This window comes from Opisthorchis viverrini (assembly GCF_000715545.1).
Source record: "Opisthorchis viverrini unplaced genomic scaffold opera_v5_275, whole genome shotgun sequence".
Taxonomy (NCBI): Eukaryota; Metazoa; Platyhelminthes; class Trematoda; order Opisthorchiida; family Opisthorchiidae; genus Opisthorchis; species Opisthorchis viverrini.
Window position 1 is genome coordinate 433095 of NW_008751936.1, and position 15364 is coordinate 448458.

The following is a 15364-nucleotide window of genomic DNA, read 5'->3' on the forward strand; positions in this document are numbered from 1 at the left end:
GCAGCACCAAGCGGAATTTGGAAAAGGGATGGAGCAAACGAACAAGGAGCCGGTTTGGCATGTGATACCACGATGATAGTTTGGCATGAAATTTGTTTCCGTACATAAGGTGTTGTTACGCGTAATCAGCTTGCCTTCCACTTGCATTTCAGAGCGGAAAACCAACTCCGCTGTGACCAAATTTCCGACGGACGTACTGCCGGTTGGCGATTACCAGCAATGTCCCCAATATGTCTTCATACAATATTTACGTAGGTGCTACGCTTGAGCTTAAAGCCCTCTGATCAATCGTTCTTTCCTTGTCGTACAAAGAAACTGATCAGAGGTATTTTGTCTGCTTTCAATATCCAACCATAACAAACTGACGTGAGCTGAGCTATTGCAATGGTTGCATATGTCTAGGTCACACCAGAGTTGACCGCGCATTTAACCGTAAAAATGCGCGATAACGAAGAAGCAAAAGTTGGCATCTGGTAAAGTGATAGTTTTTGCAAGACTATTCAGGATATTTTCCACATTAAGTTTATATAAGAGACTTTGCTCGCGGTGTATCTGAAGCTAGCTATTGCAGAGGACATCTGATGAATGTTGAAGTTCTTCATACCAGCTTTCATACCTGCTAGTTGACTTGTCTAGGGGATAAAACGCCACAGAGTGTGGTGTGACGTGCTGTGTACCAATGATCGTGGTCCCTGTACAATATTTAGTGTATTATAACTTCAAATCATATATAATTCCTATGTAACATAACCCCCCTCCGAGTTAGCTCTCTAAAAATCACGGAAGTGCCCTGTGTATGCATGTTGAGATGGCGTAGCCCTGTTACAGGCGACAACGAATGGTGACAGTGATGGTGAGCTAACACTGGCTTGTAACAGAGTTCGGTAGAAGGGACACACTTGTCATGCTACAGCATGTATGCAAGTACATGTGTGCGCATATGTTAACGCGGGCTGTTGTGATAAGTACAACCTCACAAAGAATTTCTCGTTCTCTTCTCTTGTGATAACTCTCCTCGAACAATAAGTGTCTCATTTAGTACTGTGTAGTTATGTATTTGGATGGCGCTTTAGGTATAACTGATATGTGTCGTCAACAGTGGCATCTTATGCATGTAGAAACAAAGCAAGCCACAGGAGGTTACATAATGAAAAACGTTATAAATCAGGCAAATGTGGAGTGCATTTGGAACAAAGCACTGTTGCAATGCACATAAAGCAACTTGAGGTTGCTATTTTAATTGAAATCATACAGAAACTTTCACGAAATTCTCACGGGTAATAAAAATCTAAAGGTCGTGGTAATAGATGTGTTCGTTAACGCGGTATTGGATAACTGAAGGCGAACACGCTGTTCAGGACTTTCTGAAAAAATACACGACAAACTGACACAAATAAGTTAGCAGAAGGCGAGTCCAACATTGTCTCCCGGTAAATATTACGGTTTGGTGTCCGTTTGTCTGTTTTATTGTTTGGCTAACCAAAGGTCATTAGCATCAACAGGTACAACAAAAATGTCAAAAACAGAAAACGTTTCACCGTGTGCCATTAAATTAAGAAGGTGTGTAGGATAACGTATAAAGTATGATTTATTTGGAGTGATGAAAATTTAACGTGCTAACTGACCATGTACCTGTAACCACCTAAAATCAATATGAGTGTGCGGTAGTTAACCCTTAATATAGCATAGAAATTTGGCATAAGAAAGACTACTCGCCAAACACCTCCTATGCCAAGACAGCCACCAAGAACTGCGAAAAAATTAAAACTCCAGGAAGAGTGGGTCGGGTTGCATGTAATAAAACTGAAAGGTTGGTTCTGTCATGCTCACAAAAGGGTCCAAGCAGTATGTCAGAGAACATGACACAGTCAGACAATACCGTGTTACAAGAAACACACCGGGATTCGGTTATGTCTAATTTTAAAAAATAATCTTCTTTTAAATGAAAATACACCTCACTTTCTCAGATTTAACTTTGCGCTTCCTAGAAGCGTTTTTGTTCTTTTGTGTGGCATAAGAATGGCCCATGGAGAACAGTAAACAGGGGGACTGAATATTAGCAAATGAAAGCCGAAATGCGTTGGCGGTGGCACGGAAGTAGTGCATTAGAAATCAGACTAAGGTTGTCAGTTGCACGGGAGTTTTCAAGGACTTCTCTCACAGCCGATGACATTCAACACCCACATTGATGAATTACCTGTGAAATCAAATAAATATTGCCTCACGTTTTCTGATAACATAAATCTTATTAACACATACAACACCAACGATAAAACGAGAGGACTTGGATAAAATTTTCACTCCAGTTCTTATGGGACATTTTAGCTTGAGAATCAAACATTTTGAGCGTTTTCCGATAACATATGTAGAAGCCAAAGGTCCTAGAATTGTTGTATCCATATTCAAACCTACAGCACCATATGCAAATGGCGACCACCATATCAGGAGAGTTGTTTAAATGCTCATGAAAGCCAGTCCACCATATGGGTCACATTATGCTCTGCCTTTGAAATGTCACATCTGGAACGCTGCTCCTAATCGTGGTTGTTCTACCTAAGGCAAAACGTCGGTTTCCTGTAAATCTTCCAACTGAGGATAAAGAAAACAAATCAAGGACTTGTAGGTTAACTCCAGATTCATTTAAACTTAGCGGTATACGGACGTAAACAAAACCAACTGCCAAGGTAAATTTAGCTGGCCAACTCTGAAATTATCCCTGCGGTTACTCACTTTTTGTGCTAGAGGTTTTTCTCTTTGACAAAAGTCGCTGCTGTGCTAAGCCAGATTGCCTTGAACTGAAATTCTAACTTCAGAAGGTACCTTTTTCTGCTACTAACGGAAGGGTTAGCAATTAGACCTGCAGGATAGCCATGATCACGTTACACAGTCTCTGTGGGCACTGATAGAAGCATATGTTGCCATCCTTTGGTTTATGTAACTGAGGCTTATCCTGAATCTACGCTTACCACCTACTGGCATGATAGTTTTACAATCCTGTTACAATATAGAGCAAGAACAAGCAGCTGTCTCATTCTAATAACATCCACAAGCAATATGCATGAAAAGTCACCCGCTTTAAAATTTAATTAATATTTAGATAAAGCACCCAGTCGTTCAACAGTTACGAAATAGGTTAACACAGCCGTCAGGAAGTTATTTTCTTAGGGCATTTGAATTATATGTGTTATATCTGCAGATTCGTCGATCTGTTGGTATCTGCTGCTGACCCGCTCCAGTGCCTAGTGTCGGAGAGAAAAGACTCACAGAAGGGAAGACAATAGCTGTATTCCGAACAAGCGAGTGAGTAAGAGTGCGAGTGCGAGAGCAAAAGTTACAACGGCCCCACGCTATTTAAAGGGGACTTTCTGACATTGATCCAGGCTGTCTGAGAGGCGTTAGTGATCACCCATCAACATTAATCGTACCTCTGTGAAAAGCCTGAACGCTGATCACATTCGGTCGTGCTTCTGTGGCCGCAGGAACACTCATCAGGTCTTGCTGAATTGATTGAATGATTGACTGGCCTGGATGCTTGCCGGCTTTCCAGTTGGGTTCCAGTTGAGCTTTTGGTGGAGCAGTAGGTTCCGGGCGTTCTGAAATTGCTTTCAGGAATCTGACCTTCCTGATATTATGTTCTTTGTTTACAACGTTGTAATCCCAATAGAGTTGGAAAAGGTGAACACCGCTTTACGAATTCTTTCCAAAATATATTTCAGTATTCTCTGACCTTCGAGACATAGAATGTATATGACTATAAGTTAACGAACTTGGGCTTAGTGATTTTGAGCATGCTGTTGGTCTACCATTGATTGGTCAAATTCTATATGTCTGGCAATCAAACGCGTAAGGCTTCACTATGGGGTGATTATCACCAGTTTCTTAAAATGGTCTGATAGTGGCTACCCTTCAGTCGTAAAGCACAATGCCTGCGAAAACAGTTACACTGTGTTGCCTACTTAATCTTAAGGAAACACTTTGCACACGTCCAAATGTTGCATAAAAGTCAACGTTTCTTGTTCGCGGCGCGAAGAGATTTATCAGGAGTAGGAAGCAATGCTTGTCACCCCAATAATTACAAAGTCAAATATTCAACAAGGAGGGTGGCTTTTGACTAACCATCCTCTAAATTTTTATTTTCATCAACGGCCCCGGAACGTAACACGAAGTTTAAAGTTCACTCATTGATAACTGACACTGAGACTGAGTAGAAATACAGTTCCAAAACGAAGTCCGATAAGGATCAGGTCATGTTTTATGAAATCGCTTCCATGGAAGTATAAAAGGCTAGCTCAGTCTTCAGTCCCATAATAGACAACTGAAAATGTTAGCAGCAGGTTGTTGGAAGGTGAAGGCATGTGGGGAGTTCTTCATATGGTGGGCGCATGCACAAGCAGTGTCACAGACGTCACTGATAACTAACTGCTTGTAGGCATCTGAGGTTTATTTATCGGATAAGTCAAGTGTTTTGGTTGCAGTCATCAAGTAAACACAGAAAACCTTGTTGTAATCATTGCACGCTTGTCCAAACACCCTGATATTTCATCTGCTAACTACAGTCCAGATATACCTGATGAGTCCTTTACATGTTCCTATGGGTTTAGCAGAGCGGCCACCAAAAAGCGCTTAGTAGCGAAAACATCAGTTATCCTCTTAATCTCTGACATAACACGACAAAACCTGACTTTTAAAATGTTTTGCTTCTCATATTTTTTGCGGTTTCTACTTGTCCCAATGGTCGGTATACTTTTGAATGTGTGGAAACCAAGAATGCATGCAATGTTCAGAGGAGCTCTACACAATAAAATGCTTTTTATTTCTTATACGTTCCATTCATAAGGGTTGATAGAGGTTATTATTTGCATTTTTGTCTGCTGCTAGCATCTACTTAACGTAGTATCAGTGCTGTTGGATACCTTGTGCAACCTAAGCGCTGTTGGCTTGGTACTCCCCGTTCTGTGCATACTTTGGCCAATCCGGTTGCAACTCTTTACTTTACGGATTTCCAGTAATAGTGGGGTAGTTATAAAAAGTGAATGGCTGAGACCCTTGCAAGGATGCATCCCATCAGATTGCAGTCAAGTTATATCGGATTTTGTGTGTTATACACCCTTGTAGACCAGAGCCTTAAGAGTTGGGATTGCTCTAGGATTTTCACTCTCTTGGTGCCCTCGTGAAACTTTAAGCTAGCAAGCTTGAGGCCGCTGACCGGTCTACGTGTCTTAACAATTGCATGGACCACTACCAGATTATCAGAATGAACTTGCTGCTCACGTTAGCATGGTTTAAATAAGCTGGCTGTCAGCCCAAGCAGTTTTAATAAAGCGGAAGGGCTCTGTATAAGAGAACATTGTAAGAGAAATCTTCAGAGTAATTCAAACTAGCAACCTTCATGTTATTAACTGCAGACTTAACCGTTCGACCACAAGCTACTGATCAGCAGGGTGACTCGGTCAGGATATGGTACCGTTGATTCTTGAATCAAGGACTGCATATTAGCTGGTCACTTGCCGATTGACTCCTCAGTTGACTCCTCAGTTGTGTGAATTACTTTCCTTCCTGAGATGCTGAGATTTCTGTTTTGCCCTCACTTTTCTCTCTTATTTTATCAGCGTGTGCTACGTTTCGGTTTAAAAGTTGAGGGCGATCATTTTGAGTTTTTGGTGGGAAAAATTGCTAAACAAGATGAGCACCAAATAACTCACAAACTAAGGATCAACTTTACGAGCAACGCGAAAGCAGTGTCTAAAACTGAGAAGTATTTTACACCTTGAGCCTTTGGATTTATCACGGTTAACGGGTGGTAGTCTGTGGTCACAAACCCGAACTCCTTTTTAGATCCCACACATATCCTCCAATTATGTCATTCCTGCTGATTGAGTCCCATTTAACTCCTTTCTACTGNATTTAATTCCTTTTTACTGTGGAATCCCGTTAGATTTGTTGGGCGATAAAGGGTATTGTGATGCCACTCACGGACAGTGTTGGCATGATGTTAGCGCGGATTTGGCTGCAGGTATTGTTGTTCGAAATCTGACCTCTGACACTCGCTGGCCCATGATAAACTAGCACATACTTATCCAAAATTCAACTCCTAAATTGCCGTCTGACTAACGCTATCGCAACTTAGGTTCGTGTCCCTCATTTGTGTCATGCAATCATGTGGACGCGGCTACCTGACCACAGAATCTGATCACCCTGTTGTTCGCACCAAAGACCTTCATCCTCACTGACCAATGTGGTACTGGATTGTGTTGATAAACCGATAATAATGCAATCTCAGACAACAAGGACAACCTTTTAGCACTCTACTCCACTACAAATGGAGATTTGTAAGCTAGTACTGAATGTTTGGTCTCTAATCCTACAAAAAACATCAAAGAGCAATGTGAGACAGCTTTTCGGGCTATGAGGATCTTGTGATCTGTGTGGTCTGTACTTCTGGAATGCATTCAGCCCAGTTGCAACATAATTACCTCTTGTCTAGTTCGCTTGACAAATTAGCACCAGAACAAACTGCTAGCCGGTCTATAGTTTACAGCATTTCTGTTCGATTCTTTTAACTTAATTTTTTATCTCCTCTACTTCAAAGGGCATCGTTACTGGAAGAAGTTCATGCAAATGCAGAAAACAGACACAAGTCCTACGGAACATGTGGAGCTTCGGCAGGCCCCCAACTTGTCATATTAGGCGGTGAACAGGTGGGAAAGACAAGACTAATCACCAGTCTACGTGAGTCGGGTGAGGCTCCATCGGGCGTTGGGCTCGAATTTCATTGCCTAACTTTAACGGACGAAAGTCGTGAAGGTGAGTTTGTCCACCGTTGAACTGTCCACTAACATAAAACTTGCATGTGGCTTCCAAAAAATCCTTGTGGAAGACGAATTTTCGCCAGCTGCCTGTAGACAGAAAAGCTGTTTTCAAAAATTGTTTTCTTTGCCTTAGTTCACTCCTTATTACTCGAGTTACATCAAAACCTGAAAAACAGTATTTTTTGTCCGCAAGCCTATACAGCATATTCACGATCCTTGGCTTATAACGCTGAGTATTTCTTTCTTACAAAAATCATTTCCAAGAATTATCAAGGACATTAATTTTTACGTTGAGTATAGCTCAGCACGCGGTTCGTGCGACATTATCTTAACAGGACAAGCCTGAGTCTTATAGTGTGGGAGAATCTTTTCAGCGCAGCACCTTTTTAACTGTGTAAAATTGTGAGTGCTGTCTCTTAGGTTGTCGAAAGCCAGGTACTTCAATCAACAGGTGGAAGCTGCTGACATGTCAAACGACACTAGAGCTTCATATTTCAACGACTCTGTCAGGTACGTCCATGCAATTTCAAACAATGTCTATTTAAACCAAATATTCATCACCGCAATCAAGATGCCGAGTTTAGAAACCACAGTCAGGTTAGAGTAAACAGCAATCCTTTTTACTTCCAACGCAAGCGTGCACTGCATCGCAGAATCAGCAGACTGCGGGCCTAGCAACAACTGTCCAGACACCGGAGGAAAATTTCCACTGGATCTTGATGCTCTTTTTCCATGGCCTTGTGTCAACAGGGGGTGATGTTCAATACCTGTTTCACCTCTCACGATTCATTTGAATGACCAACCCAATGTGATGTCTACAAAGCGTACAGCATTTGGAAAGATTACATGGTTCTCAGAAGCATTGGAACAGAAAGTCCCTGGTGAGCCAAGATGGACTGGGGAGGTCGAAAACGGCCTTCTAATGTGCTATTTTGAGCATAATTCGCAGTGTGGAAGAAGCACGTGACACCCTGAAGAAACGTCTTTGGTGAATTCGCTTATAATATATCTTCAAGTCAAAACCATGTATACCCAGAGCGCCGTACAAGTGTTTTTGACACATCAACGATGGAGTGAGGAAGACGCTCACGGCTGTATCTTCTTTGGGGTTCACGTGTCTGTGTTATGTTTCAACAAGTCCGGGACACAGTGATTCCTGGGAACAAATCACTCGTTGAGATAACAGTCGCTAGAATGAAACTCTAAAGTTGCTTTGACCGGAAAGCACTTCCTTCCAAACACACGATAACGGGTTCTCTTTGGTGGAAGTCATCTTCCAAGATGTTTCAGTAGGTGGAAAGTCTAACTGTCCTGTGACGTTAGGTGAACTACAATATAGGCTTATGAGTACCGCTCTAAATAAACAGATCAGTGAGCACTAGACATTGAGAAGAGTTCACAAGCATGCAAACTGGTACACGTTAGCATTTCATCAAGTATATCTTCTCAGGGTTTTGATGAAATGAATTAACGATTCACGCAGACACACAGCTGTTTATCCTGGTGATTTTGTGCCACGGATGAACCAAGAAACATGACACAGGGGCTGTTGGTAGGTTCACCGAGCTTCGTAGTTAGATTGCAAATTTTTCATCTTTGGAGTTGACGGTGTCAGTTATTTTTTTGCCGTTGGTCACGTTGGTCTCGCCTAATCTGTGATCAGCTTGGAATGTGAGTTACGTTGTGGTATCTTTTCTCTGTATGTGGTTGGTTCGCTGTGCGCCTTTGATTCAAAACTTCTGCTCAACCGTTTTGATTGGTCCGTTTCCATCTTGCTTTGTGGCCTGATTCGATACTGGGTGGCACAGATTGATCCCATTTTTTCATTGGGACGTTCCCAATCAACTGTAAGATTTGATTCCATTTGCGCTCCTTTGACTTATTCGTAATATTCTCCAGTGAACGCGAAGCAGATTGACAAAGTCAGATTAAGCAATTCGCGGTTCTCATCCCCTCCAACTGTTCCGTTTATGGTCTCAGAAATGCTGTGGCATATTTTCGACGTGTCTCCTTCTATAAATGTGTAGGAGTCAAAAGAATTTCTTGCACCTTTCTTGTCTGTAAGAAGAACACCGAATTCAGAGAGTTTCTAGAAAGTACTACTTGCCTGGAGATTCCTCACAGAGAGTGAACGTCGTATCAGTTTGACCACAGGTTATGTCAACTCAACGGAAATTGTCTGCATTCAACTCCTCTCAGGAATTTCATGACGGCGATTAAAATGACCGCAACAGAATAGGTTGTCTTCAACCATTCCGTGAACCCCGTTTACTTCCAGTTCAGGTTGAATAAAGTACTAATGCTGCGGATAGGATTCAATCCCATGAAGAGCGAAATGTTTTACAAATGAGGGTCGTGCAATTAGGGTTCAAGTAGAAGGTAGGATTAACGGAATCTTACGGGCTGAGCCTTCCTAATGAGCCCAAAGAAGGTCAGAACTGGTCATTGGCTATCGAATTGTTTTCAGCAATCATATGAGTAGTGTATTACATTGAATCAATGTATCGCGATATCTCAAATATCATGAGGCGGCCTGGTGCAGCACTTCATAAACGAGAGGTCCAGCTGGTTTCCATACGAGTCTCTTGTCAAAACCAACGCGGTAAGCAGACGAATGTATTAAGCATTTCGTTTTGCTTTGATGGAACCTCCCGAGAATGCTACCTACATTTTAACCCCTCCTCGGAAATCAAGCTCTTTGAAACCGGGTGGTACCCGATTTTCTGGCTGCTTCATTCACCCCCAAGAAGATGCACCAGAATGGAATCGGCTCAAGTCATTGATGCTGCCCTTTTTCAGGTGACTACCGCCGGTGTACTTAGCATCTGTGTTCACGACTTCATTTTGACATGGCTTAACTTGTCTTCGCTGACAGTCCACCATCATCTGCTTGGACAGTTCATAACTGGAATGTCGACTGAGGGTAGTTCACTTGAAGGAGGGGACAAAACATGGATGAATAGCTGAATAGTTCTCGTGGTTGCCATAACCTGAGAGGAATTATCGTGCCTGATGATTCTCGTCCAAGTCCAGTTTTTATGACGACCTTCAGACACATTGACCAAGATGTAGCCTGAACCATCGCCCTCAAGAAGACTCAGTGACTGGCGCATTCACCTCAGACCAAAAAGAAAACACTGGTTTATCCTGACAAAAGATGAGGGGGAATCTCTTCAACTCAAAGCATTAAAAGCGGTTGTTTTTGGTCACCTTCTCACCCCCTGTGATAAAATGTTCGTTTGAGGGACATTTTGGGATCTACGGAAAGCACTTTCTTGAGGGACAGTCCACTGTCTCAATTACAGCGCACGAACAAGCATACCGGGCAGATTCCCCAAGCATGCGTTGACTCTAAGTGATGGGAAAGACTGCAGGACAGGTTACCTGGGACCCGATATTTTCACTGCGTCACTAAATTGAAGACGCCTGCGAAAGAATCCTTGCGTGAAACGGTTGTGGACCATGGTTTTTCACCTTAGTCCTCTAAACATGTTCGGCACTGAAACCGAGAAAGCTATCTTGAATCTAGACAAATAAATAGATCATCCAGTTCTGGGCTTTCTGAGAATCAATCAGAATGAACAAAAACAACATACGTATTGGAACAAAGTTCATGGTTAGCGAAATACACTCATTTGCAAACTAATTTGGTTTTTCGAGAGACTCACCCGGAACCCAGGTGAATCTCTCGTTTGTGATGTTTCCAGGCAACCAAATGTGCTGCACCAGGCCGCCTCATGTTTCAGTCGCTACAATATCGCTACGAGATATCGCGATACATGTATATCCTTGTAATGTACTACTCATAAGTTCGACGAATTTTCAGCAACCTTATGAGTAGTACATTACAAAAAGTTCATGGTGTTTCCTCCCACCACGATTCCCCAAATAAGGACACTGCCACAGAGACAGCGTGACATTCCATTCCATTGTTATTCTCTCCAAACAAAACCTTGTTTAGAAAGGATAATAGTTTGTAGTCCTCAAAAAATCAATTGTTCGACTCACCAGCTACGTTACTCACACAGGTGGGACACGCGAAATGTTCCATTTGTCCGGACAATACAGATTGACAGCGGCAAATCGAAGGCAGGAGATGAAACAACACATGGTTGTTAGTAGTATCTCTCATTCTCGTGCACACGATATAAAATATCTTCGTGAATGGTGACCTTGATTGGTTTACAGTCAGTCATTCCTAATCGTCAAGATAGCGGGAATTTCTACCCCACAAGTATGGGTGTTAGCAAAACGGAATAGTGTTTATTTTCAATTCAATTACTCTGATAATGACTACTGGTTCGTATTTCTTAGAATTTCACGAGTAGACAACAAATTTGAGAAATATTTATATATCTCCCATATGAGTCTCTACGGTCGATAGGGTACCACTTTCATCCTGGAGACGGTGAGCTTCACTCAATTTCTGTTAACCTAGCGAGAACCCGTAGAATTACTCAGCCTCGAACATCGTAGCCTCCCATATGAGTCTCTACGGTCGATAGGGCACCACTTTCGTCCTGGAGACGGTGAACTTCACTCAACTTCTGTTAACCTAGCGAGAACCCGTAGGATTACTCAGCCTCGAACATGGTATGAGAGCCTAGGGTCCTCTGTTAGCCGGCAGTGAGCACTAATCAGATTCAGTGAGGCGCTAATGCTTAGTGGGAAACTCAGAGCAACCTGAAAATCCGTGGAGTAGCGTGAAAATCAGACGAATGCTCACTCGCCATCCTCGTCATCAAAACCAGTTCAGTACACCAACCGACGGACAAGGTCTATGAGTCCAACGAAGGCAAGAAGACATCCAAAAAGCGCATTCGGAGCAGTGCAGGAGTACTAAGCAAGCAATGTTACGGAAGTTTGCGAATATAATGGGTTTTCTCGCATTCTCAGGCTTCCGGATAGGTAATGGTGGAAGGACATTCCTTTAGAAGCATCCGTCAGGTGTGCCCACTCTCTTCATTTCAATTTAATTTCGTGGTCGATGAGATAATGGGACAAAAGCTGGAAGGTGTCCGAAGCCCTGCTGTCCAAATAGCCTCTGGCGAAAAAACTTGTCAATGGGAAATTGCAGACGACATCGCTCTCGTGATGGAAGAGTAGAAGACAGAACAGGTGTTTTTGGATGAACGCTTTGCGTCCATTAAGTGTAAGGTCATGCTTCTGGACACGGTTAGCATGCCACGCAAAACTCAAAAAAAGGGACTCGAAGTTGTGGAACGTTTTGCATATTTTGGAAATAGTGTGACACCGGGAATCAACGCGCGGACTTCCAATTCTAGGGTCTTTTGAGACATCTCTGACTACAAGTCTGCATATCTCTTGATCTCACAGTAGGTGTACATCAGACTACGGTACTGGCTGTCTTTGTTATGCGGCTGTGAGACGTTGCCTGTGCAAGCGGTGGAAGTAAGACGTCTTCAGGTGTCCGACAACCGTTGTCTCAGAACCATAGCTCGCGTAGGCTAGTACCGGCGAACTCGCAACCAGACAGTTAGAGAACGAGTGTTCGCTTGTCCCATTCAGGTTGGCAAAGGCACAGAGGTAGTCAATCTTGGCCTCGTCGACGAAAATGAAATCGATTGCGAAGACTTTGAGTGCTGTCGGTGCAACCCCAGGGAAGGGGCCGCGTTACCTCTGTGTTCACTTTGGAGACGTCGCAAAGTGGGTGCTTGAAAAATGATGCTACGCTGTTAATGATGATGATTTTGATGATGATGATGATGATGATGATGATGATGATGATGATGATGATGATGATGATGATGATGATGATAATGTTGTTGACAAGGAATCTGACGTAAGTGCCCAACTATAATGAGTGTTTGGATTCACTCATTCTAGAAGTTAGACACGGTTTATGGGTTCCCGGAACTGAGAAAGGACAAACAGCTGTGGCTGTGTATGTCGGGATATCTCAGACCTGTTAGTCGTAAAAAAAGCTGGATGCCCTTTCGGATTAAGGCGTTCACAGGCAACAATGATGGGAATCAGTCACCTGGATGTGTACGAGGAATATATCATCAATTTCAGTGCTACGTTTTCGATACAGACATCTGGTCGATGATTAGAATCCGTGCTTTTTAAGTAGTATACTGCTCCGCGATTTCCTCAGTAACGGTGGACACAACTACTGTAACAGAAGCTGCCAACAAAGTGGAGCCAGATTACAGCCGTTTTGAGGAGCGGCAAAGACGGACAGGGCCTAAAAACAGGCACATATTCTTCCCGAGGAAGTGGGTTTTTATGAATGCCTTCTCTGATGTGCACCCATCTCAAATACCCTAAAGTTGGACAGCTACACATGGAACAGGAGAAAGCATGGTATATTGTGTGAGGCTTCAATGTCTTCAGTGAGGCGTTCCATTTCGACCATCCTCAAGTTGTGTTCACCCTGTCACCTCGAAGCAGATCAACGTCTCCGTAAGTGAGGAGAACTTTGCTAGATCAGGTAATGTCGGTGTTTGATCACTGAAATAGATGCACTTGTTTGGTGCTCTGTGTTTTCGGATGCATCGTGGATGGATAGATGGAACTTTTACAATAGCCCTCGACAAATTTCGTCGTCCTGTGAGAGGTCAGGACAAGTCCTTAAAAGGCCGACTAAAATGGTAACGGAGACCAGCATGTGGGTCAAAGTCTGTGCAAGTCCCCATTGCAACCTGAAGGTTAGGACACGTCCTTAGAGAAGCCGACTGAAATAGTAACGGAGACCGGTATGTGGGTGAAAGTTTGTGCAAGTCCCCACTGCTACCTTCGAAATTCACGTGTATCGATCGATCGGCTCGCTTGTCAGGACGTCCCAGCGCCACAGACGCTTGAACCCGGCTGGACAACTTTTGTTGATGCATGTGGAGGTTTTGCGGGAGGTGTATTGTTCAGTTTCACATCACTCTCGTTTTGAACAGTCGTTCTCCTGTCCTGGCGCAATTATCCATGTGAATCCACACCAAAGGGGTGTGGCACTGAACTCGAGTTTCGCTTTTGTGAGAGCACACAAGCATCCAGAATATCCAATGGCCGTGCCGGGATTCGAACCCAGGACACCTGACGTGCGAGGCGAACGTGTTACCACTATTCCACCAGCGCACGTTGGACGCATCTGAATTCTCACGTCTGAATGAGCGAACATGTATGTTTCTGTCGTTCAGTGGGTCGGGCACACCAATCACATCGCTCAAGTGTGAACAAGTTCGCCTGTTTAAACGCGATAATTCAAATGCGCCCAACGTGCGTTGGTGGGGTAGTGGTAACACGATCGCCTCGCATGTCAGCTGTCCGGGGTCCAGATTCCAGCACGGCCATCAGATATGCACTGGTGATGAGCTCTGATAAGAGCGAAACTCGAGTTCAGTACTTCCCTCTGGTGTGGACTCAATGGAAGAATTACGCCAGAACAAGAACACAACCGTTCAGTCGAGAGTGGTGTGACTATGAACGAAATATCTATTCCGCAAAGCCCCAACGTGTGTCCTACCAACATGGCATTCACACTGTGCGTTCCTCTACATTGGATGACAGCAAACTGTAGGTTGTAAGATCGTTGCTCACTCTGTGAACGCAACCTGGTCTAAAACACCATCGAGACTTGCCCAAACGTAGCACTGAAAAGTCAATTTACGTCACTATCATGATCCAGGAAGACCTACCGTAAAAGGCCACTTGAGATGCCTTCTGACTGGTTAGATGTCAGTGGTTCTACATCAAATTACAGGATCAACCTGTAAGTCACTCGAGGTCAACCTTGAAAATGAGTCACTTCTAAACTGATAAGTCTTAATCGATATTTCCTTCTGTAGATGAGGCCAATCTGTACTCATGAAACTGATAAGCACCAACAGTGAGTCTCGAACCCGCAGCCTCCCAGCTGCTCCTCTGGACTGAGCTATTCTCTCAGGAGCAGCTGATCCGGAGTGTCGTTAGCTCGCACATAGACAGGATATCGGGCTATCCAAGATGACGCGACTTCCAAAAGGGGGAGACAGCTGTATAGTGCTTCCCGGATAGACTAGCTTCACCTGCGGGACGAAGCCTTCATAAGAAATTCCAAAATCTGTCCATACCACTAGCAATCAATAAGTAGCTCGGAAGAACAATGAAGTTTACTCAGTGAGTGAAAATTCAATCTCAGGGGTCGTCACTCGGGAAGCCACTGAACACGTGTGACCATGGATCACGTGTTTGGAGGTTGAATGGTTCTATGTTGTATTCAAGTTTGAGTTAATAACCCCTTTGTCCAACCTCGAGTACATGGACGGTTAATTCTTCAAGTTACTAAGTGAAAGGCCGCAGGTCGGAGACTCCCCACTGGAATTTCGTCAGATCAACACTGCCGGTGATTCGGAATATGGATTAAACGTCGATCCACAGTGGGCTTTTCAGCACAGACTGGCTTATACTTACAGGATGAAATGCCTTTTGAAAATTCTAAAGGCTGTCCACATTACAAAAAATGTTTACCCAGTTGAAGGGACAAAAAATCGTTTAGCTTTGCCCCCCAGTCGGGGTCTGACTGTCATGCTGCGAGAAGGAGGGAAGAGGGCGGGGATACT

At 43.6% G+C, this 15364-nt stretch overlaps 1 protein-coding gene across 1 annotated transcript in view; it reads left to right on the top strand.

Annotated features, from left to right (window-relative positions):
• Window positions 1-442: 442 nt before the first annotated feature.
• Window positions 443-15364, top strand: part of T265_14856 (hypothetical protein) — a gene marked incomplete at both ends in the record, with an annotated part of 43331 nt that continues 28409 nt past the window's right edge. Inside the window, 2 exons of the mRNA XM_009175550.1 lie at window positions 443-473; window positions 6590-6804. Of these exons, the coding sequence (XP_009173814.1) occupies window positions 445-473; window positions 6590-6804 (244 nt within the window). The remainder of the gene's footprint in view (window positions 474-6589; window positions 6805-15364) is intronic.